This window comes from Chiloscyllium punctatum, chromosome 24 (assembly GCF_047496795.1).
Source record: "Chiloscyllium punctatum isolate Juve2018m chromosome 24, sChiPun1.3, whole genome shotgun sequence".
Taxonomy (NCBI): domain Eukaryota; kingdom Metazoa; phylum Chordata; class Chondrichthyes; order Orectolobiformes; family Hemiscylliidae; genus Chiloscyllium; species Chiloscyllium punctatum.
In genome coordinates, this window is record NC_092762.1 from 87,587,465 (window position 1) to 87,612,524 (window position 25,060).

At 41.7% G+C, this 25,060-nt stretch overlaps 1 protein-coding gene across 1 annotated transcript in view; it reads right to left on the reverse strand.

The window, feature by feature from the left end:
- ell (elongation factor RNA polymerase II) overlaps positions 1–25,060 on the reverse strand; it is a 168,459-nt gene that overhangs the window by 43,526 nt on the left and 99,873 nt on the right. Inside the window, exons 4-6 of the mRNA XM_072594450.1 lie at positions 14,708–14,871; positions 5,471–5,721; positions 1,684–1,808 (exon numbers count right to left, since the gene is read on the reverse strand). Coding sequence (XP_072450551.1) covers positions 1,684–1,808; positions 5,471–5,721; positions 14,708–14,871 — 540 coding nt within the window. The remainder of the gene's footprint in view (positions 1–1,683; positions 1,809–5,470; positions 5,722–14,707; positions 14,872–25,060) is intronic.

Here is a 25,060-nt window from a genome sequence, read left to right on the forward strand (position 1 = left end):
AAGATTGAATAGACAGGGTTTATATTCTCTGGAGTATGGAAGGATCAGAGTGATCCTAATTGACAGTGCAGCTGCAGGAAGTTGAAAATCTCACACCAGGTTATAGAGCAACAGGTTTATTTGGAAGCACTAGCTTTCAGAGCACTGCTCCTTCATCAGGTTTGTTTTTAAGATTGGATTAAAACATTGACAACCACCTGATGAAGGAGCAGCTGGTGCTTCCAAATAAACCTGTTGGACTGAAAGCTGAAGTTGTGCGATATTTTTAAAACTTTGTACATCTCAGTCCAACACCGGCACCTCCAAATCATAGCTGCAGGAAGGATGCTTACCCGGGCTAGAGGCTCTAGAATCAAGGAACATGGTGACAGAACATGGGGCAGGTCATTTAGCACCAAGAGAAGAATGAATTTCTTCACTCAGAGCACGATGAATCTTTAGAATTCTCTGCATAAGACAGATGTGGAGACTCAATCATTGAGTATGTTCCAGACAGAAATCTGTAAATTTCTACAGATCAACATCAAGGGCTATAGGAATAATGCAGGCAAACAGTGTTGTAGTAGAAGATCAGCCATGATCTTAACAAGTAGTGGTGTGGCCTCAAAGGACTGAATGGCTCCTATGTCTAGTGTTCTTAAGCCAGCATATCAGTTGTCAAGGCATCTAAATTGATTTAAACTTTCTCAAGAGGAAAAAGCTAAAGAATATCATAAAACAAATGGGAATAAAATGCTAGCAGTGTTCAGTACAGAGCAGTAAAATTATATGGATCCACATAAGTACAAACAGAGCTCCATTTGTTGAATCACATTTGCCTGGATCATTCTAGTTGAGCAGAATTCACTAGCATCATGATGGAAGTTATATTTTTCAGCTGTATTTTGTAAGAATACAAACAGCAGTGGGATCAAGATGGTTCCTCTTTTTCTTTGATGTCATCTCTATAATGCAATGTCTCACACTATGAATGGCACAGTACAAGAGGTTCAGCATTTATATCACACACGGTGGCACAGTGGTTAGCACTGCTGCCTCACAGCGCCAAAGACCTGGGTTCAATTCCTGCCTTAGGCAACTGTGTGCAGTTTGCACATTCTCCCAGTGTCTGCGTGGGTTTCCTCCAGGTGCTCCGGTTTCCTCCCACAGGCCAAAGATGTGCAGGTTAGGTGAATTGGCCATGCTAAATTGCACAGTGTTAGGTGAAGGGGTAAATGTGGAGGAATGGGTCTGGGTAGATTGCTCTTTGGAGGGTCAGTATGGACTTGTTGGGCTGACGGGCTTGTTTCCACACTAAGTAAGAAATCTAAAGTAACCTAATCTAAGAGAAATATGGACAGTTTCTCAAAGAAAGTAGAGAGGAGAACATATAATCACAAATGTAAAATGACGTTGTAAAAATCGTTAAGTATTTCTGCATGATATAAAGACATGCTGCTGCCTAGGGCAGATGATTATGATCTCGATTGTTGAGGCTACTTGTGCAATGTAAATGTCGTGTTATTTAGTAGTCCTATCTTGATAGCCTATGCTTTTATTATTGTCTATCCCTTTTAAAAACTTTCTAAATACCCATATTTTTGGCAACCTTCTGGTCACCCACAACTCTTACCAGAAATTCATGTCCAACTCTTTAAGCATGCTTTCTTTAATATTTCCCACTGTGTTGTTAATGTTACTTACCGAACAAGAACTCTCTTCAGTAACTGCTGGTCACCATCAGAGTACCCAGGCCAATCTCTCTGGATCTCCTTGTAGGCAAAGTCTTTCAGGGTAAAGGTGCCATCCTTAACGTTCAGGTTAGCCACCTGCAACATAACAGATACAACTCAACACAGCTCTCAATTTCAGACCCCAAATTAGATGGTAAATTATTAAAGCAATAGGGAAATCAAACTCTGGGAGACAAAAGTTGAGAGCCTGGAAGTTAAGAATAAGCAGAGCAGTCAACAGAACATTTTCACCCAAAGATGGGTAGAGTAAAGAATAAGTCATCAATAGTATAATGACATTAAAGCGTGTAGCGTCACAACAATATGAATTTATTTGTACACAGTCATTTGAGAGCGCAAAGGTTGAAAAAAAGACATTTTGTCAAAGCTATTCATCTAGAACTCATCAGGACAATTTACAAGAAATACAAATTTGAAGGAAAAAAAATTTGTACTGCATGAGAGAAGAGGAGATAGGCTAGCAAGTGGATTCTGATTGGTAGAGATGTTGCAACGGAAAATGTATCAATTAATGACTGCAGTTAACTACTATCTTTTGCTACTCCCTTCCAATTTAAAAATTATGTTTGAAATTTAAATTTAAAATGCTAAAATAGCCACGCAGTTAACTGCAACACTAACTAATGGATCCTCCGGGGCAAAGTTGCCTTTAAAGAAGGTAGTTCAGAAACAGTCAAGGTTTAATCCCTTGAAGGAGAAAGCTACGGTAAACAAACCTGGATAATAAAACACACAAAGATTAAGAAGAATAATAATCTTGTTCTGAAATTGTACTTCCTGTTTTCTTTTAGGGATCAGATAATTACATCTGAAATGGCATACTGCAGTGTACTGATGGGGGATCTTGTTGCATCTTTGATTTTAAAATAGTCACCGTGGTGTCCAAGGGTCAGCCAGGCAGAAGATAAATGACCAATTGGTTGATACAATGCTCTTGATAAAGGATCCATAAGTTTCAAACACAATTAGCAGACACCTCAGGCATGCTTTGATATGCATTCACATGTAAATAACCATGCTTTTGTGTTCCTTACTTAACAAAGAATGCTGAGCTGAAATCAAACTTGGGTGAAGATGACTTCAAATTCTCTTGAAAAGCTGATTTTAAGGTATTAGAAAAGGCTACTGATAATCATGTTGTAAAGTCACAACATACTGGTACTTCACAAGAGCTAAAGCTAAAAGCTTAACAAGTGCTTCATAAGCACTTATTATTGAGCCACAGAAACTGGCTGAACAAATCTTCAATAAGTTCAAAAACATACTGGTGACCTCAGACTAAGGGGACTTCTGATAATTGGTGGCGTTTCAACAAAATACTGGCTGTCCTGGAACAAGGAATGGATATTATGTATGGTGGGTGAGGAGGAGTTTATTACATGTGCGAGTGTTCATTTCGGAAATAGAATGAGTTTTCATAATGCTGAAGTATTTATTTATAGATTCCAATTTTAACTGATTCAATAGTACTGGTCCAATAATACGTAAAGACACAATCTTTGGTATCTGTGCTATTTTATCTTCTTTAGGAACTAAAAAAAATTCAACACAAATACAGAAGGTAATTTTACTATTGACTGTATCATCCAATAAAGGAGAATGAATACATGAAATTACCATGAGCCAAAGTCATGAGGTGCCTGCACAGAGTAGCTGGGGTAAATTACTTCCACTCATGGGGTGGGGGAAGGTGCAGCCTGCCCCTATCAAAGAATCAGAAGTGACTCAAGGATAAACAGCTTCACACCAAATGGTTTGAGTGTGTGGTGGCGGTAGGTTCAATCAAACTTGAAACAAAATTCAATTTTTATCTGAGCAGGAGAAACATGCAACATTTTGGGGAGAAGGCAAGGGACTTGCACAAGATGAACTGCTCATTAAGAGAGCTGGTGTAGACTTGATTGGATAATATTATTGCAGCAATTCGGCAAACTACAATGAAATGTTTCAAAATGCAGTCAATGTCATGTTCAATTTACAAAAAAACATGAGCAATCAGAGCAAAGGAGACACTGGATGAGGGAAGGAATGTTGCACAGGGCAAGGAAAGAACACCTTGTTCCTCTCCAAATAGTGCGCCATGGTATTTTTAACATCCAGATGTACATGCTCTTAATATTACATTCCACAAACAGCAATTCCTTCAATACTGGATCTAACCAATAACAGATTCCAATCAATACTGAATTTAGTGTCAGGCACAAGGAAATTGCCTGTACCTGTTCTGGGAATTTGTGATGGGAACAGTGTACAAGCAGCTTTACCCTGCATCTAACCTTGTGCTGTACCTGCCCAGAGAGCGTTCCAATGGACAGTATAACTTCGACAGAGGTTCCTCGCCTCCCTGATAACTTTTTCCCTTCGGATTATCCAATTCCTTTCTGAAAATGACAACAGAATCCACCCCATCACACTTTCAGGCAGCACATCCCAAATCCTAACCACTTGTTTCACGTCACTTATTCTTTTATCATTCACCTTAAATTAGTGTCCTCTGGTTATTGATCCCTTGCCAATTGATGCAATTTCTACCCATCACTATAAAATCTTCTCCCAACCTTCTATCTGAGGAAGAGCTCTAGCTTCACCAATCCATCCATGTAATTAAATTCTCTTATCCTTGGACCCATTCCTGTGAATCTTTTCTGAACCACTCTGATGCCTTTACATCCTTAACTAGATAGTGGGAGAAAGTGAGGACTACAGGTGCTGGGAGATCTGAGTTGAGAGTGTAGTGGTGGAAATTTCTGCTCTTTAACTAGATAATGCCTTCTAAAGGGCTCAGCACAACTTGCATGCTTTAATATTCTCTCACTGTTTATAAAGTCAAACATGAAGAATGCCTTGTTAGTCGCTTTCTCATCTGCTCTGTCACCTTCAATGCTTGGTGCACCTATACCTCTGATCTCTCTGCTCCTGAATCTCCTTTAGAATTGCATCCTTAATTTTATATTGCCTCTCTTGTTCCTGCTCCAGAATTACATCTTTTCACACAGTTTCATCTACCATGTGTCAATCTGTTTCAGCCTGACCAGAGTCTCTTGAAACCTATCACTAACTTCTTTACAATTCAGAATATGTCAACATTTCTGTTAGCTGTAAATTTTGAAGTTGTGCCCAATTCATCCAAACCCAAGTCTATTAATATAAATCAAGAAAAGCAGTGGACCTAATGCTGTCTTGAGAAAAGTAAATAATCTAGTGGCAGATCATTATTAATCAGTAGATGCAGATTAAACTGGCAAAAGAACTAAACGCAAGATAAGGAGTTTTCTCTTCTTAAACAAGTTAACATGACGGAAGCAGAATTAGGACATCATTCAAAAGCAACACACAAGTACTTAAACAGAAAATAAATTACAGGGAAGAGGGAGCAATGGAGTGGATTAAGTGCATATCTCTTTCAAAGTGTTGGACATGCCCATGGCCTCTGCTTTATCATTTGATATTCTTGGTACCAAATGACAGTGGAATTTGAATGCAGAGTAAAACTCCCTTTACTCTGCCTCAAATCCATAGTTCAGAGACTGTTAAGCACTCTGATATTCTCACTACTGGCTTGAAGCCGTCAGTGGCTTGTCAGAATCAGCAGAAAAGAGGAGGCTTTTAACCAGTCATTTGGGCTGTACTTGAACCTGCGTGCATTAAGTCACTTGACAGTCTCTAATACTTCACTCAACCCTGTTCATGTTAGCCTATTCTCCGAAGTCTTTTGGAACATTGAGAGAGCTTGCTACCTGTTGTAAGAGATTTTCCAAAGAGTCCTTATCCTGTTGGGTGATTCCATCCTTCTGCAATCGAAGAATTAACTCTGGTTTCTTGTAAGGTTTTAGAGCCAACAAGTGGATAACCCGGTCTCGATAGGGCCGATCAGAAACGTTGCTGACATATTTCTTCATTGTATTTGCCAGGTTCACTGGTGTTGGTCGCCTCCTTTGGGGAACAGCATCAGGGATACCAGGTGCTGGTTTGCGAAGCACCCTTTTAGCTGAAAGTAGAAGAAAAACTGAAATGAAAGGAACCAGACAGCCAACATATAAGAACTCAGTCAGACCTGAGTGTGGCAGAAACATGAACTTCTGTTAGTAAACCTGTTATATACACCCAAACTAACCTTTACCCATTAAACAGTCAGGCACAAATACCAACACAAATATTTCATAAAGGGGCCAGCACCAACACCAAGTTACTGTTACATTATGGTCATACCATTGTACTTTCATTGCCACTAGGTCAAAGGTGAAGTATGGAAAATCACTGGATCAAGAACTCACCTGGTGCAGAATCACATTGACACATAATGGTAGTAATAGAACACAAGTGCTAAATATATTAGCAAGAAACAGATAACACTGGCCTTCAGATTCCCAAGACTCTCCAGTACTTGGGGTTTTCCTCACCATGCCTAGACCGGTTTACAACGACTGAGAGAGACTCTATTATTGTAATTTCATTTAATTGGACAAAGGAACCGTAAATTATGTTTGTGCAACAATTTCTGGGTTCCCTTGTATTTAATAGATCGCCTATGTTACATTGAGTTGAGCAAGGGAGGAAGGAACTTAGAACATAGAACACTACAGCACAGTACAGGCCCTTCAGCCCGCGATATTGCGCTGACCTGTGAAACCAATCTGAAGTCCATTTTACCTATGTTATTCCATTCTCATCCATATATTTATCCAATAACCATTTAAATGCCCTTAAAGTTGGCAAGTCTACTACAATTGCAGGCAGGGCATTCCACACCCCTACTACTCTTTGATTAAAGAATCTACCTCTGACATCTGTCCTTTATTTATCACCCCTTAATTTAAAGCCGGAGGGAAAAGGCTCTCACTGTCCATCCAATGTAACCCCCTGATCATCTTGTATACCTCTATTAAGTCACTTTTAAATCATCATATCTCTCATGTAAACAGCCTCAAATCCCTCAGCCTTTCCTCATAAGACCTTCCCTCCAGACCAAGCAACATCCTGGTAAATCTCCTCTGCACTCTTTCCAATGCTTCCACATCCTTCCTATAATGCGGCGATCAGAACTGTATGCAAATCGAGTGTGGCCGCATCAGAATTTTGTACAGCTGCAACATGACCTCATGACTCCGAAACTCAATCCCTCTATCAATAAAACCTGTATGCCTTATCAATCCGCTCAACCTGGATGGAAACTTTCAGGGATCAATGAACATACACACAGATCTCTCTGCTCATCCGTAATACCAAGAATCTTGCCATTAGCACAGTACTCTGTATTCCTGTTACTCCTTCCAAAGTGAATCACCTCACATTTTTCCGCATTAAACTCCTTTACCACCTCTCAGCCGAGCTCTGCAGCTTATGTATGCCCCTCTGTAATGTGCAACATCCTTTGGCACTATCCACAGCTCCACCGACCTTAGTGTCATCTGCAGATTTACTAACCCACCCTTCTACGCCCTCATCCAGGTCATTTATATAAATGACAAACAGCAGTGGCCCCAAAACAGATCCTTGCGGTACACCACTAGTAACTGAACTCCAGGATGAACATTGCCCATCAACCACCGCATCAATCTTCTTATAGCTAGCCAATTTCTGATCCAAACTGCTAAATCACCCTCAATCCCATGTCTCCGTACTTTCTGCAATAGCCTACCGCGGGGAACCATATCAAACACTTTACTGAAATCCATATACACCACATCAACCACTTTACCCTCATCCACCTGTTTCGTCACTTTCTCAAAAAACTCAATGAGATTAGAGAGGCATAACCTACCCTTCACAAAACCGTGTTGACTATCCATAATCAAATTATTCCTCTCTAGATGATTATAAATCCTACCTCTTATAATCCTTTCCAACATTTTACCCACAACCGAAATAAGGCTCACTGGTCTATAATTACCAGGGTTGTCTCTACTCCCCTTCTTGAACAAGGGGACAATATTTGCTATCCTCAGTCTTCTGGCACTATTCCTGTAAACAATGACAATATAAGTATCAAAACAAAAGACTCTGCTATCTCTTCCCTAGCCTCCCAGAGAATCTGAGGATAAATCCCATCCAGCCTAGGGGACTTAGCTATTTTCACATTTTCTAAAATTGCTAACACCTCTTTAATCCTATCGCATCTAATAGCCTGTATCTCATTATTCTCCTCAACAACACTGAATACTGATGAAAAATATTCATTTAGCACTTCTCTTATCTCCTCTGACTCCACGCACAACCTCCCTCTACTGTCCTTGATTAGCCCTAATCTTACTCCAGTCATTCTTATATTCCTGACATACCTATAGAAAGCTTAGGGTTTTCCTTAATCTGTCAAAAACTTCTCATGTCCCCCTCCTGTCTCCTCTTTGCCTTCTCTTGAGGTCCTTCCTGGCTAACTTGTATCTGTCAAACGCCCTAGTTGAGCCTTCACGTTTAATCTTAATTTAAGCCTCCTTCTTCCTCTTGACAAGAGATTCAACTTCTTTAGTAAACCATGGTTCCCTCGTTTGACTACTTCCTCCCTGCCTGACAGGTGTATACTTAAGGATATGCAATAGGTGTTCCTTGAACAAGCTCCACATTTCATTTGTGCCCATCCCTTGCAGTTTTCTTCTCCATCCTATGCATCCTAAATCGCGCCTATTCACCTCATAATTGCCTTTGCCCCAGCTATAATCTTGCCCTGCAGTATTTAGTTATCCATTTCCATCGCTCAACGTAACTGCAATTAAAAATGCTGGAGCAGTATTAAAAAGATAAAAGTACAGCACATGGGAGATTTGTCCCAGGAAGACAGTTAAGAATTAGTCGATGGAGAAAATGATATGTTTTGTTACATGAATGTCATTATTATGGTCAGTGGTCAAGTCACTGCAACTCTTTCAGTTTGCCCTTATCTTTGTGACTTCTATAAAACAGAATCAGAATTATTCCATATATTCATCTGCCTCTTTTTATTTCAGTAGATTTATGAACTATAAGGAGAAGGTAGAAAAACTCGGAGTTTTCTTTGGAGTGGTGGAGGCTGAGGGGAGACTTGATAGAGGGATCCCGCTCCCGCGCCCCCCCCCCCCACCCAAAGTTGAAATGTCTAAATTAAGGGGCATGCACTTAAGGTGAAAGGGGACAAGTTCAAAGGAGTGAAGAGGCGCAGGTTTTTTGCCCAGAGAGTGGTATGAATCTAGAATGCACTGCCAGGGGTGGTGATGGAGGCAGACATGACAGGGGCATTTAAGAGACTTTTAAATAAGCACATGAATATCCAAGGAATGGAGCGCTATGGACCGAGGGCAGGCAAAAGGGTTTAGTTTAATTTGGTGTGATGTTCGGCTCAACATTGTGGGCTGAAGGGCCCATTCCTGTATTGTATTGTTCTATGTAGATAAAGGGAAGCAAAACTGTAACTGCTTAAAACAAAATAATCCCTTGGCACCAAACCATTCTCATCAGATTCCACAGACCAATAAAGGAAGCAATTAAAATTGGATACTGGTTAAGTAATGAGATGCAGATAATCAGCTTGGAAGCCAGTGACCAGTGGTCTGCCACAAGGATTGGTGCTGGGTCCACTGCTTTTTGTTACTTATATATATGATTTGGATGTGGACATAGGAGGTATAGTTCATAAGTTTGCAGATGACACCAAAATTGGCGGTGTAGTGGACAATCAGGAAGGTTACCTCAGATTACAATGGGACCTTGACCAGATGAGCCAACAGGCTGAGTAGTGGCAGATGGAATTTAATTTAGATAAATGTGAGGTGCTGCATTTTGGAAAGGCAAATCAGGGCAGGATTTATACACTTGGAGTGCAGGTTCATAGTTCATTGAAAGTAGAGTCTCAGGTAGGCAGGATAGTGAAGGCCTCATTTGGTATGCTCGCTTTTATTGGTCAGCGCATCAAGTAAAAGAGTTGGGAGGTCATGTCGTGGCTGTATAGGACATTGGTTAGACAACTTTTGGAATACTATGTTCAATTCTCCCTGATATAGGAAGAATGTTGTGAAACTTGCAAGAGTTCAGAAAAGATTTGCCAGGGTTGGAGGACTTGAGTTATAAGGAGAGGTGGAAAAGGCTAGGGCTATTTTCCCTGGAGCCTCAGGGATTAAGGGGTGACTTTACAGAAGTTTATAAAACCATGAGGGGCATAGGTTTAAGGTGAGAGCAGAAAGATTTGAAAGGACCCAAGGGGCAATTTCTTCATGCAGAGGGTGGTGCATGTGTGGAATGAGCTGCCAGAGGAAGTGGTGGAGGCTAGTACAGTTACAACATTTAAAGTGCATCTGGGTGGTACATGAAAAGGAAATGTTTAGAGGGATATGGAGCAAATGAGACTAGATTGATTTAGGATATCTGGTTGGCATGGACAAGCTGGACTGAAGGATCTGTTTCTATGCTATACAGCTCTATGACGGTATACATGACAATACTTCAAAGTTCAGATGAAAGGCCATGCAACATGGAAGGTAGCACAGTGGCACACAGGTTTGAATAAATCAAGCAGTCTGTGCGCTCTTTCTGAGATCCAGTCAGCTCTGCCAAGGATGACATACAGATACCAGGTGAGGCTCTTTTCACTTACCCTTCCGCCAAATCAACTCATTGTCTATAAGCAGTGAGCAATGACAAAGAATGAGAGTGGCACAAATGAACAGAAAGTGACTGACCAAGCAGTGGAACAACGGAAGAGAACAAAGAGACAGGGAGGGACCACTCAATGGTTTCCGAATCAGACAACTACTATTCTCCCTTTGATCATTTTCATTTTATTCATAAATCTCAGACTCTTTAGCAGATATATTCTAAAAGTCTACCAAAGGTCTAGCCATAATACTTTTTTAAAAAATAAGTACTTGTTGTTGCCCTCTTTTCAAAAAGATTCCAAGATTTTATTCTCAGGGTCAAACTTCTGAAGTTCTTGATAAAAAAGAGAACATTATCAATTCCTTTATTCAAACAGCAAATCATTTCAGCCACAATTCCCGTGTGTTCAAAGGATGAAATCAATCTACTGTGTTCAATAAACGTTCATGACTTTTTCTTCTTCCTCTTCACTCTCTTCCATATCTTTAAGGCAACAGATCTTGCAGGATACAATTCTGGAACCTCATCCCAGTGAATATGGAGGTAAGGGAATGGGTTGGCGTGATTGTAGATAGTTAAAAATCCCCCAACACCAGGTTATAGTCCAACAGGTTTAATTGGAAGCACTAGCTTTTTGGAGCGCCGATCCTTCATCAGGTGGTTGTCAAAAATAGCGCTCTGAAAGCTACTGCTTCCAATTAAACCTGTTGGACTATAACCTGGTGTTGTGTGATTTTTTTAAACTTTGTACACCCTAGTCCAACACCAGCATCTCCAAATCATGATCTTAGTTAGTGCCAATCAGCAACAGTCAACAGTAAATAGTAAAGTCCTAAACATAAAAACAAACACACTGACAGCAGGTGAATGTAAACCCTGAATGTAAATTGGGAATGTTGGACTTAACTAGACAGTTAAGAGTCCAAATTAAGCATTCAATTTGTTTTATAAAGGAAAGTATATATTTGAGAAAGGAGAACATAAAACGCATGTCAGAAATGAGTGATAAGAGTAGGGCAGAATTTGGGTCTTGTAGGTGAAGATGGAGAAGTAAAAGCAAGGAAACGAAGTAACAGATTGTTACGAAGTTGAGATTAGAATGGTCAAATCTACAACATTACATGGTCCAAGATGACTAGGAGGAGGAAAAGCTTGCCATTGCAAATTGTTACACATGGTGATCGCAAAGAATTTGAGACTGAGCTAATAAGACACCAACTCTGCACAAACTGCAGTCTCTCTAACTTGGGCTACACTGCTAATGAAGTGGTATGGAATAGTAAAAGTGAGAGGCTGGGAGCCATAGACATCGAAGACAGAGACGAGAGATGCATTAAACTAGCCAACAAGAGCAGAGATGCTGCATTGGGTGGAGAGTTAGGAGAGGAGTTATGAGTTCAAGAACAATTCGAAGAGTTGGTGATCACTTAGAAGAATCATGGCTTTCCTGGTGAATTAAGTACATCTAAATACAGTATTGCATTCAGACATTTCTAATGCAGCTGCTCACTTTACACCTAGATATTTCCCAATCCTTCATCTTCAGCTGCTGTTAAGAGACAGGATTAGGATACTGAAATTTTAAAAAAACTGATGAAAATTGGCTGCAATATGCAAGTGCAAAGCAGCAACATTTCTAATAGAGCTGCAGCAATCATCATAATTTAATTCTCTAAGCATTCATTATTGGCAGTTGGAATCCATTGTGCAAGCTGTTTTCATCAACCTATATTTCCTAATCAACCTGTAGAGGGGGCATGTTATTACATACCTCTGGAAAAGGTGGGACTTGAACCCGGGTGTCTCAGTCCAGGGGTAGAGACACTATCACTTCACCACAAGAGGGCCCTCAGTGTTTTTATCAACAGCTTGAATGATAAGTGAAATGAACACCTTGGTTAAGCTTACTGAGCACAAATCATGGGACATGATGGTCTCAAGCAGTTTTCCTCAAAATGAGTCTGTGGAGGGATGTCTAACAGTGAATAACTCATGATGGCAAGCTTGCCTGATGATAAGCCCAAGTTTATTTGAAACAAAATAACAGAAGTAAATAATGTGGGTGCTAGAAATATGAAATTAAAAAGTGCTGGGAAAAGCATCTGTGGAGAGAATCAGGGTTAATGCTTCAAGTCCTATATAACAATTCTTCAGAGGCAGTTTCTAGCGAGTTTTGAGAAGATTTGTAGCTCAAGTTGAGGTTTTGGACATAGGTTTGCTCGCTGAGCTGTAAGGTTCATTTTCAGACATTCCGTTACCCTACTAGGTAACATCTTCAGTGGGCCTCAGGCGAAGCAATGCTGAAAATTCCTGCTTTCTATGTTTGGGTTGGTGATGTCATTTCCTGTTTTTATATATTTTGGAAACAATTTGATTTCAAATTAACATTTGGCCCCCCTGAGAATCTCCACCCCAATCCTGCTCATCTCCTGCAAAAACACACTCTAACCTACACGTTTTAAAAAAAACTCTATGCCCATATTTCATTGGCCAATGGTCTCCTCCCACCTTGCATAAGTGTCAACTTATTCATATTTTTTCTCTGGTAGCCCAATTCACACCAAGTCCAATTCACTTTGATCACTGACTTACACCGCCTCCCAGTATGGGGATGTCTTAATTTGAACACTTCTACCTTGTGTTCAACCCTTCTATAGTCTTGTCGCTAGATACATAACCTCCTCCAGCACTACATTCCATCAGTTCAGGCCACTTGAGTATCCCAGGTTGTATGTATCCCAGGAGGAGGCATAGGATTTTCAAGACAGGACACTAAAGCCACGGTTAAATTAAGCCTTCTAGATGTGAGCATCGTTACGGGGCTGTTTTGGGATTAATGGGATTGTATTTTACTGTATGTTCTGAAATCTTTAAATTCATTTTTGTTCATTTTACATAATAAACTTCTGTTTTGCTGTTAAAACTAAGTCTGCAGTATTGCATGCTTATGTTTCAGTGATAGACTGAGTAAAACAAAAAAAATCAAACAACTTTGCCAGACTTCAATCTGGGATCTGACTTGCTCAGTAATAGCATCAGTTGGGATCACAACATGGCTCTGTGAAATATTTGCTTGGAATGCTTCTTGTAGACGTCATTGGAATACTTTAATATTTTAAATGTATTATATAAATGGGAGTTATTGCTGGAATTACCTACAAAGCTCACGAACAATAAAGAAATGATCGGGCACCCAGATTGAGTGGATGGCTAGGAATCGATAGCCTTGTATACTTGTGTTTACTTTTACTCACATTGATATTGAACATTAATGTAAACTGTAATGAGAAGTGGAGTTCTGCTGTTGTGTGTAACAGACTGTCACAGCTCATTCTCCAAATGTCACTCAACATTGAGCCAAATCATTAACGAGAGAACATTTTGATCTGTAATTGTAAACAGTCGGATCCAGTTACACATGGAGCCACACAAGTGGGAAGGTGTTAAAAGGCTGCAACACTAAAGAGTTTGAAGAGAATCAAACCACAAAAAAACTGACTGGAAACTGTCCCACAATGACACTAAATTCCACTCCTACAAACATCACTGGGGGTTTCTGCCAACTGCCCTGAAACGCGTGTATCTTAACTGTATTTACTCTGAGGCAGTGATCAGCCTTCTCCCTGCACTTATGCCAGGAAGTGTTACCTTGAACTGGGATTCACAAGACCTCCTAATTGGGGCTTTAGGTGGTCGTTCCAGGAATTGTTTAATAGTTCAATGCAATTGGGACTCAGGAGAACTCCTGCAAACTTACAGATACACTACATATTGGGGCGAGGTCTCTGGAAAAGTTCTGGGAGCTGCGGGAGGCCCAGAAGAATCCCAATCTTTCCATATTGCTAATTTCAAACACTCTGGAATACAGAAGGGGCTAAACACAAAATTAAGGGGTCCTTTAACTTTCCTTGCAATGTACATAAACCTACACAAAAATAACCAAAGAACGGCGGATGATGGAAATTAGAAGCAAAAACAGAAATTGCTGAAAATACTCAGGTCTGGCAGCATCTATGGAGAGTTAACATTTCTGGTCCAGTTCTGAAGACAGTTCACTGAACCAGAAACACCAACTTTGCTTTTTCTCCACAGATACTGTCAGATCTGCTGAGATTTTTCCAGCAATTTGTTTTTGTTCCATCAACCTAAGTTTGGAAAAACATACCTTTTTGTTTTCCTTAAATTTACCAGCTCACTGAGAGGTGAAATACTTATAATTAAGTTGCACTGTCATCACTATCAATAAGACTAGTTCAGCATTCTGATCAAACCGATCAGAGCATTTGCACACACTTCAAGGTTCATAAGGCAATTTAAATGGATAGCTCAGAAACTAGTCAGTCATAAAACTGAACAGTGGGTCAGGAGAGTCTTTGACTAGAATACACCTAGTAAGCTCAGGATTTTCATACCTCTGTATCGGCCTCCCAGTTTAATAACTATAGCGCCACGACTTCGAGTCTCCTCCTCTGCTTGAGTCATACGCTCCCTGGTCATTTGGTAGGAGTCATCAGTCGCGCACACAGTGATTTTATCCTGTATGCCTCCAAGACAGTCTAACATCACATTACCGAAGCTATCAGAAAACAAAGACAACATTCAATTAGAAAGCATTCTAAACATGAAAGGTAAATACAAGAAGACACCCTCATTACACATTATGCAACCTGTAAGAAACTTCCATGAAATCCCTTTGGATTTATCCAGAGGGTACCAAAGCCATGATGAACAACAGGAATAAGTTCAATGCTGAACAGATGTCTTAGCCAAAGAAGCCTCTAAAATGGAGAGAGACAGTGAGGTCAGCAGCTTCTGAAACAGTGAGTGTGCGCACAGGGGTAACAGCTTCTAAAACAGCGTGAGAGAGAAGGATAACAATTGCTTCTGAAACACATGACAGAGTGTGGGAATATCAATTTCTAAAAAGGCATGAGAGAACAGGGACAGCACCTTCCACAACAGCACAAGAGGACATAGGAAGGCAGCTTCATAAAGAGTAGGAAAAACAGCTTTTTGTAAGAGTGTGAGAGTGGGGACAGCAGCTTTACAAAGAACGGGACAGAGTGGGTAAAGCAACTTTATTCATGGGATGCAGGCATTACTGATTGGGTCAGCATTCCTAAGTATCCTTGCAAAGCTGATGGTGAGCTCTGTTCATGAACTATTGCAGTTCATTTAGTGGCCACAATGCCTTTAGGAAGTGCATAATAGGGTTTTGACCCAGTGACAATGGAAGACCAGACATTTTTCCACGTCAGGACAGTGAGTGCCTTAGAGGGGAATTTGTAGATGGCGATATTCCCACATATCTGCAGCCCTTGCCCTCCTAAATGGTGACGGCTGAGAGTTTGCAAGGCATTGTGGAAGGCTCCTTGGTGGATTTCTACACTGCTGAGTGTTAACGGCGATGGGAGTGAATCTGGTGCCATCAATTGGACTGCTTTGTTCTCAATGATGTTGAGCTTTTGAGTGTTGTTGGAGCTGTCCTCACGACAGCAAGTGGTGAATATCCCATCACACTACCGATTTACATTTTGCAGTGGACAAGCTTTTTTGTTTAAATTCATGGGATGAGGGCAGCATGTATTACTCATCTTGGATTATCCTGAGGGCAAATAAGAATCAACCGTATTGCTATGGATCTGGAGTTACATGTAGACCAGACCAAGTAAGGATGGCAATTTCCTTCCCTGAAGGACATTAGTGAACCAGACGTGTTTACCAGACAATCGACAATTGATTCGCGGTTGTCATTAGACTTTAAATTTTATTGAATTCAAAACCCACCACCTGCCATGGCAGGATTCGAACAGGGTCCCCAGAATATTACCTGGGTCTCTAGATTAACAGTCCGGCAATAATACCACTAGGCTGTTGCCTCCACTGCTCTGTAGAACAAAGGAAGCCCTTGCTCCTAATGTGTCTTTTAGCTACAGTATTTATATGGCTAGTGCAGTTCAAATTCTTCTCAATGGTGACCCTCAAGATGTTAACTGTGGGGAATTCATATGGTAATTGGCGAAGATAGCAGAGCAGAGGCACTATGCTAGAGCTCCTGGTCTGGGTCCCATCCCCTTTGTCTTTTTGTTTCTGGTTTCCTCCTTCTGCTTTTTGTCGTCTATTTTCCTCTTTAAAAGCCTTTATCGGCATCTTTGGCATGGTGAGAGCAGGCATGGCCTTCCAACATGTGTGGCAGTGGCAGCAAGAATCATTGGGTGGGGCAGGGGTTTGATTTGGTTTGGAGTGAGCCCAGTGCAGAAAGAGAGAGCCCTGAGGTGGAGTCAGCAAGGTAGGCCCAGCGGGGAAGTGGCGGCAAGAGAGCACCACGGCAACATTAACTGCATTGATAGTCTCCAATGTTGGTGTGCCCAGTGTGGGCAGTGACAAAGGTGAATCAACCCAGTGGTGAAAAATGAAACCTGAGAATTGGCGACTTAAACATTAGTTGGGTCAGGTAAAGTAGTGGTGGTTCTGAGTCAGCTCAAAACTATTGTGCAGATTGATTCCTCCTTAAGCTACATCTTTTCATTTTCTATTCTTAAAACTATCAAAACGACACCAGATGAAATATTTTCACTTTTATATTTCACTGTAAAACACAGGTGACAACAAATCATTCATTCATTGATGGAAATATCATTGAATGTCAGAGGCGATGGCTAAATTCTTGTTTCGTTCAATATGATCGTTGCCTAGCATTTGTGTAACATGAATGTTACTTGGTGCTTGTCACCCTAACCCTGGACATTGTCCAGGTGCTGCGACATTTGGACGTGGACTGCTTCTGAAACAGTCAAGAGCGTGCCAGAGGAGCAACTTTAAAGAGCAGAGCTGTATGAGTAGTGGCGGCAGGAGATAAAAGTGGGGCAGAGAGCCCCTTCAAGCTGTTAGAGCTGAAGTGTGATGTCACAAATACAGGTACGCGATTGGTGCACAGTTCACAGAATCATACAGTACAGAAGATGCCTTTTGGCCCATCAACTCTGTATTGCTAAAACTATACTAATCCTATTCTCGTCTCACCTTCCAGCACTAGGCCCATAGCCTTGAATGTTATACCATTTCAAGTGCTCGCTAAAGTACTCTCTCGACCAACTACCCTCTCAGGTACTGCATTCCAGACTTCCTGTTACCTAGGTGAAAATCATTTTCTTCAAACTCCCTTTAAACCTTTTACCTTCTTATAAAAAGTGCGTTCCTTTGTTACTAACCTATCAACTAAAGGAAAAGCTGCTTTGTATTTACCCTGTCCATGGTTCCTCAATCACATACACTACTCAAAGTTTGTGAGAAGATTTGTAGCTCAGGTGCTCGTTGTTGTGGTTCTGTTCGCCGAGTTAGGAATTTGTGTTGCGGACGTTTCGTCCCCTGTCTAGGTGACATCCTCAGTGCTTGGGAGCCTCCTGTGAAGCGCTTCTGTGATCTTTCCGCCAACATTTATAATGGTTTGAATCTGTCGCTTCGGGTGGTCAGTTCCAGCTGTCCGTTGTAGTGGTCGGTATATTGGGTCCAGGGCGATGTGCTTATTGATTGAATCTGTGGGAGGAGTGCCATGCTCTAGGAATTCCTTGGCTGTTCTCTGTTTGGCTTGTCCTATAATGGTAGTGTTGTCCCAGTCAAACTCATGTTGCTTGTCATCTGTTTGTGTGGCTACTAAGGATAGCTGGTTGTGTCATTTGGAAACATCACAGAAGCGCTTCACAGGAGGCTCCCAAGCACTGAGGATGTCACCTAGACAGGGGACGAAACGTCTGCAACACAAATTCCCAGCTCGGCGAACAGAACCACAACAACATACACTACTACCAGGTCTCCCTCATTCACCTATGTTACAAAGAGAACTTGAGCCTATCCAGCCTCTCTTCATAGCTAAAGTGCTCCATCCCAGGCAACATCCGGGTGAATCTCCTCTGCACCCATTCAGTGCAATCATATCCATCCTACAGCGTGGTGACCAGAACTGCATACAGCACTCCAGCTGTGGCCTAACCCTTCTGCACATCTCCAACATAACCTCCCTGACTGTTCTTATATTAATGATTTGCACACAAGAACAAAATGCAATATTCTACAAATTTGCAGATTATAAACTAACTAGGAAAGTTTGGAAGAAGATGCAAAATATTTTAAAAAGGACTTGGACAGACTTAATGACTGGGCAAGAACATGGTAGATGGAATATAATATGGAAAAAATGTAATCATCTACTTTGATAGAAACTACGTTGAGCATTTGTGAATTGCTAATCGAGTGGTAAGTATAGAGGTGGAAAGTGTAGATGTGCAAAGGGATTTGGGTGTCTTTGTCAATAAATTACTGAAGGCTAACATGCAGGTACAGCGAGCTATTAGCAAGGCAATTAGTATAAAACATTAGCCTTTATCATCACAAGAAAATTAAAAAGAGTATAGGAGGAATGAAATCTTGCTTCAATTGTACAGGTTCTTGGCTGGACCACATGGTGTACTGTTCTTACGGTCTGCTGAGGGATTACAAGCAGTTTGGGGTTAATTAAAAAAAAAGAACCACAAGAGTAATAATCCCTGGATCACATGAGCCAAATGCAAACTGACATAGAGCAAAAAAGATTAGAGGTGTAAATGTGTGGCTTGAAGAGTGACGTGGGAGAAATGGGTTCCATTTCACGAAGTACTGGCAGCAGCATTGGGAAAATGGACTTCTCGTATTGGGACGGGTTTCATGTGAACCATGTTGGGAGCAGTGTTTTGACAAACTATTTTACTATGGTTGTAGAATAGAATAAAATCCCTAAAGCATGAAAACAAGCCATTCAGCCCAATAGGTCCACACCAACCCTGTGAAGATCATCCATCCAGGTCCATCTCTCTACCCCATCTCTGTAACCCTGCATTTCCCATGGCTAACCTACACATCCCAGAACACTATGGGTAATCTAGCATGGCCAATCCATCTAACTTGCACATCTTTGAACTGGAGGAGGAAACTGGAGCACCCAGAGAAAAAAACCCATGCAGAAATGGGGAGGAAGTGTAAACTCCACACAGACAGTCACCCAAGATTGGAATTGAATCCAGGTCTCACGCAGTGTGGCAGTAGTGCTAACCACTGAGCCACTGTGCTGCCATTTTAAACTAGTGACGGGGAGGGTTCAATTGTTAGACAGGTTTAAAAATATCAAACAAAATGAGAAAGCAGAGGTGCAAGGTAGTTTTTATTTAATTCATTGACAGGAGTGGGGATTTCTGGCTAGGTCAGCATTTATGCCCTAATGGTCAAGAGGACAGTTAAGTGTCAATCACATTGCTGTGGGTCTGGAGTCACATGTAGGCCAGACCAGGTAAGGGTGGCAGTTTCCTTTCCTGAAAAAGATTAGTGAACCATATGGAGTTTTCCCGACAATTAGCAATAGTTTCATTGCCATTGATAAACTCTTACTTCCAGATGTTTTTTCATCATTAAATTCAAATTTCACCATCTGCCATATTCATCTCCCACAGGGTACTTAATGTCTGGAATTCTCTAGCCAGAGAGTTGGAGAGAAGGCTAGATCACAGTATTCAAAAATATAGATTTATTTCTTGAGATAGCATGGAGTTAAAGTCTATGATGAACTGCCATGAAAGGAATTTAGGCCTGGGGTGGATCAATTGTGATCTTATTCAATTAAGGGGCTTAATGGCTTCCTCCTACATCTACTTTCTTTAACGTTCTTCTTCTATTTCAAAAAAAGTACTGATTGCAGAACCATTCTGGAGGGAATTAATGGCTCAAACCTGCAGCTGTCACGATATAATTCCTTAACTAATCACAACACCCTCAAGTCCATTCCAAGTAGTCTCCACATCACTTCAGTAGTCTCAGGTAGTTATCATGGTGGACACGATACGAAAGTAACAGGGCGAACCAACGAGTTAGATGCAACCATATTATGGATTCTGTACATCTAAAGCACATGCAGGTTAATCAAGCTGCAATAATGCACATACAGACTGACAGAATGAAGGAACTGATCAACTGTCAAAGATAGTTCTAAATAGCAAAAACAAAGTGACATCCTTCTGTCTCTCAGCAGCTGTAGGATATTAAAAATCACAACACCAGGTTATAGTCCAACTGGTTTATTTGGAGGCACTAGCTTTTAAAATGCTGCTTTGTCATCAGATGGTTGTGAAGCAGGACCATGAGACACAGAATTTAGAGTAAAAGATTATAGCGTCATGCAGCTGAAATGATTTATTGAAAAAACCTAGATGAAGTCTTTCATCTTTTAGAATGGGTTTGCTTTTGGTTCTCCAAATCAGATGTAGAATGTCAGTTTAACTGTTACTTCTTTTCCTGTTCTGAACCAAGCTTCATTCTACGCTGAGCCCACTGGTCTGTCATCCTTTTGCTTGGATAAGTGCTGCACTGCAAGGTGGTCTCCTCTGGATGAGACTTAAACCAAGACCCCAGCCGCACTGTATTCAAAAGCATAGTGCTGTTGCGTTCAAACATTCTTCCCTCAACCAGAATCCAGAACAGGTTAACCATTCACTTTAAGTAATTGTCAAACAGTTTGAGAATGCTGTTAAGTCACTTTGTATATCTCCTTAAATCATCCTGTGCATTTTACATATTGGAATAAAAGCTGAGTTTTCAGTGAGGAATCACTTGTAGACTCACAAAGTACTAAACCCAGCATCACTCTGACAGAATGGAAAAGACATGGCTGTTTTGGGTTAACACAGTTCTGAGGGAAGTACACAAAGAGGCAATAGTTTGTCAAGGTAAGAAACAGTGCAGATCTATCTTTGGAATTCCATTATGAATTGTTTGAGATTTTGTCAAGATTAGAGTACAAAACAAAGCAGTGTGAGGTTCTAAACACCCACTGCAAAAATATTAAATCACAAAAAAATGACAGTCAATTCTAACCCATTTCCAAGGGGAAAATATTTTTAGCTTCTACCTATATATTACAGATTAAAATTACGAGACATACTAGACACTGCAATTGTCTGCCAATGCCAAAATCTGAACACTGTTGGCATCTGCACGAAAGGGGTTATCAGCTGATGAGGCATTTCTATAACTTCAATCTCACTCCCCACGTTTTGTTATGTTCCAATGCAGAAGTGGCAAGAACTTGCAAAAGCTGATTGGGGGCAGATGTTCACAAGCAAAGGGACGGCTGGAAAATGAGAAGCCTTCAGAAATGAGATAACGAGAATCCAGAGAAAGTATATTCCTGTTAGGGTGAAAGGAAAGGCTGGTAGGTGTAGGGAATTCTGGATGACTAAAGAAATTGAGGGTTTGGTTAAGGAAAAGAAGGGAGCATATGTCAGGTATAGACAGGATAGATCGAGTGAATCCTTAGAAGAGTGTAACGGCAGTAGGAGTATACTTAAGAGGGAAATCAGGAGGGAAAAAGGTGGACATGAGATAGCTTTCGCAAATAGAGTTAAGGAGAATCCAAAGGGTTTTTACAAATACATTAAGGGCAAAAGAGTAACTACAGAGAGTATAGAGTCCCTCAAAGATCAGCAATGTGGCCTTTGTATGGAGCTGCAGAAGATGGGACAGATACTAAACGAGTATTTACTGTGGAAACGGACATGGAAGATATAGAATGTAGGGAAACAGATGGTGACATCTTGAAAAATGTCCATATTATAAAAGAGGAAGTAGTGCTGGATGTCTTGAAATGTACAAAAGTGGATAAATCCCTAGGACCTGATCAGGTGTACACTAGAACTCTGTGGAAAGCTAGAGAGGTGATTGCTGGGCCTCTTACTGAGATATTTGTATCATTGATAGTCACAGGGGAGGTGCTGGCAGACTGGAGGTTGGCTAATGTGGTGCCGCTGTTTAAGAAGGGTGGTAAGGACAAGCCAGGGAACTATAGACCAGTGAGCCTGACGTCGGTGGTGGGCATATTGTTGGAGTGAATCCTGAGGGACAGGACATACATGTATTTGGAAAGGCAAGGACTGATTAAGGATAAAAACAATAACTGCAGATGCTGGAAACCAAATACTGGATTAGTGGTGCTGGAAGAGCACAGCAGTTCAGGCAGCATCCAACGAGCAGCGAAATCGACGTTTCGGGCAAAAGCCCTTCATCAGGAATACAGGCAGTGAGCCTGAAGGGTGAAGAGATAAATGAAAGGAGGGTGGGGGTGGGGAGAGAGTAGCATAGAGTACAATGGGTGAGTGGGGGAGGAGATGAAGGTGATAGGTCAGGGAGGGGAGGGTGGAGTGGATAGGTGGAAAAGGAGATAGGCAGGTCGGACAAGTCAAGGAGACAGTGCTGAACTGGAAGTTTGAAACTAGGTTGAGGTGGGGGAAGGGGAAATGAGGAAGCTGTTGAAGACCACATTGATGCCCTGGGGTTGAAGTGTTCCGAGGCGGAAGAGGAGGCGTTCTTCCTCCACTAATATCATTTATTGTATCTGTTGCTCCCGATGTGGTCTCCTCTACATTGGGGAGACTGGACGCCTCCTAGCAGAGCGCTTTAGGGAACATCTCCTAGACACCCACACCAATCAACCAAACCGCCCCGTGGCCCAACATTTCAACTCCCCCTCCCACTCTGCCGAGGACATGGAGGTCCTGGGCCTCCTTCACGGCCGCTCCCTCACCACCAGACGCCTGGAGGAAGAACGCCTCATCTTCTGCCTCAGAACACTTCAACCCCAGGGCATCAATGTGGACTTCAACAGCTTCCTCATTTTTCCCTTCCCCCACCTCATCCTACTTTCAAACTTCCAGTTCAGCACTGTCTCCTTGACTTGTCCGACCTGCCTAGCTCCTTTTCCACCTATCCACTCCACCCTCCCCTCCCTGACCTATCACCTTCATCTCCTCCCCCACTCACCCATTGTACTCTATGCTACTCTCTCCCCACGCCCACCGTCCTCTCATTTATCTCTTTACCCTTCAGGCTCACTGCCTTTATTCCTGATGAAGGGCTTTTGCCCGAAACGTCAATTTCGCTGCTCGTTGGATGCTGCCTGAACTGCTGATTAGGGATAGTCAACATGGCTTTATATGTGGGAAATCACGTCTCACAAACTTGATTGAGTTTTTTGAAGAAGTAACAGAGGATTGATGAGGGCAGAGTGGAAGATGTGATCTATATGGACTTCAGTAAAGCATTCGACAAGGTTCCCCATGGGAGACTGGTGAGCAGGTTAGATCTCATGGAATACAGGGAGAATTCACTATTTGGATACAGAACTGGGTCAAAAGGTAGAAGACAGAGGGTGGTAGTGGAGGGTTGTTTTTCAGACTGGAGACCTGTGACCAGTGGAGTGCCACAAGGATCGGTGCTGGGTCCAATACTTTTCATCATTTCTATAAATGATTTGGATGTGAGCATAAGAGGCATAGTAAGTTTGCTGATAACACCAAAATTGGAGGTGTAGTGGACAGCAAAGAAGGTTACCTCAGATTACAACAGGATCTAGATGAGATGGGCCAATGGGCTGAGAAGTGGCAGATGGAATTTAATTTAGATAAACATGAGGTGCTATATTTTGGGAAAGCAAATCTTAGCAGGGCTTACACACCTAATGGTAAGGTCCGAGGGAATGTTGCTGAACAAAGAGACCTTACAGTACAGGTTTATCGCTCCTTGAAAGTGGAGTCGCAGGTAGATAGGATAGTGAAGGAGGTGTTTGGTATGCTTTCCTTTATTGGTCAGAGTATTGAGTACAGGAGTTGGGAGATCATGTTGCGGCTGTACAGGACATTGGTTAGGCCACTGATGGAATATTGCATGCAATTCTGGTCTCCTTCCTATCGGAAAGATGTTGTGAAACTTGAAAGGGTTCAGAAAAGATTTACAAGGATGTTGCCAGGGTTGGAGGATTTGAGCTATAGGGGGAGATTGAATAGGCTCGGGCTGTTTTCCCTGGAACGTCGGAAGCTGAGGTGATCTTATGGAGGTTTATAAAGTCATGAGGGGCCCGGATAGGATAAATAGACAAAGTCTTTTCCTTAGGGTGAAGGAGTCCAGACCTAGAGGGTGTAGGTTTAGGGTGAGGGGGGAAAGATATAAAAGAGACCTAAGGGGCAACTTTTTCACTCAGAGAGTGTATGGAATGAGCTGCCCGAGGAAGCGGTGGAGGCTGGTATAATTACAATATTTAAAAGGCATCTGGATGGGTATATGAATAGGAAGGGTTTGGAGGGATATGGACCAGGTGCTGACAGGTGACACTAGATTGGGTTGGGATATCTGGTCGGCATGGACGAGTTGGATCGTAGGATCTGTGTCCGTGCTGTACATCTCTCTGTGACTAAGTGATTTAAATTACAACCTCGGTGAAAAAACAGTCATATCTCTTCATGTAACAAAGCAAGTTCCTCTGGCAATAGAACACTTTGGTGTTAGTGACCATAAGTCAGTTATGTTTACTTTAGCGACAGAAAGGGACAGGTATATACCGCAGGGAAAGAGTTATAGCTGGGGGAAAGGCAATTATGATGCCATTCAGCAAGATTTAGGATGCAATGGATGGGGAAGGAAACCACAGGGGATGGGCACACTTGAAAAGTGGAGCTTATTCAAGGAACAGCTACTGCGTGTCCTTGATAAATACCTGGTCGAGTGATGGAGCTGTGGTTTACTAAAGTAGTTGGATCTCTTGTCAAGAGGAAGGCAGCGGCTAAGTGTTCAGATGAGACGTGAAGGCTCAGTTAGGGCACCTGAGTGTTACAAGTTAGCCAGGAAAGACCTAAAAGAGAAAGCTAAGAGGAGGTAGGAGACGACATGAGAAGCCGCTAGCAGATAGGATCAAG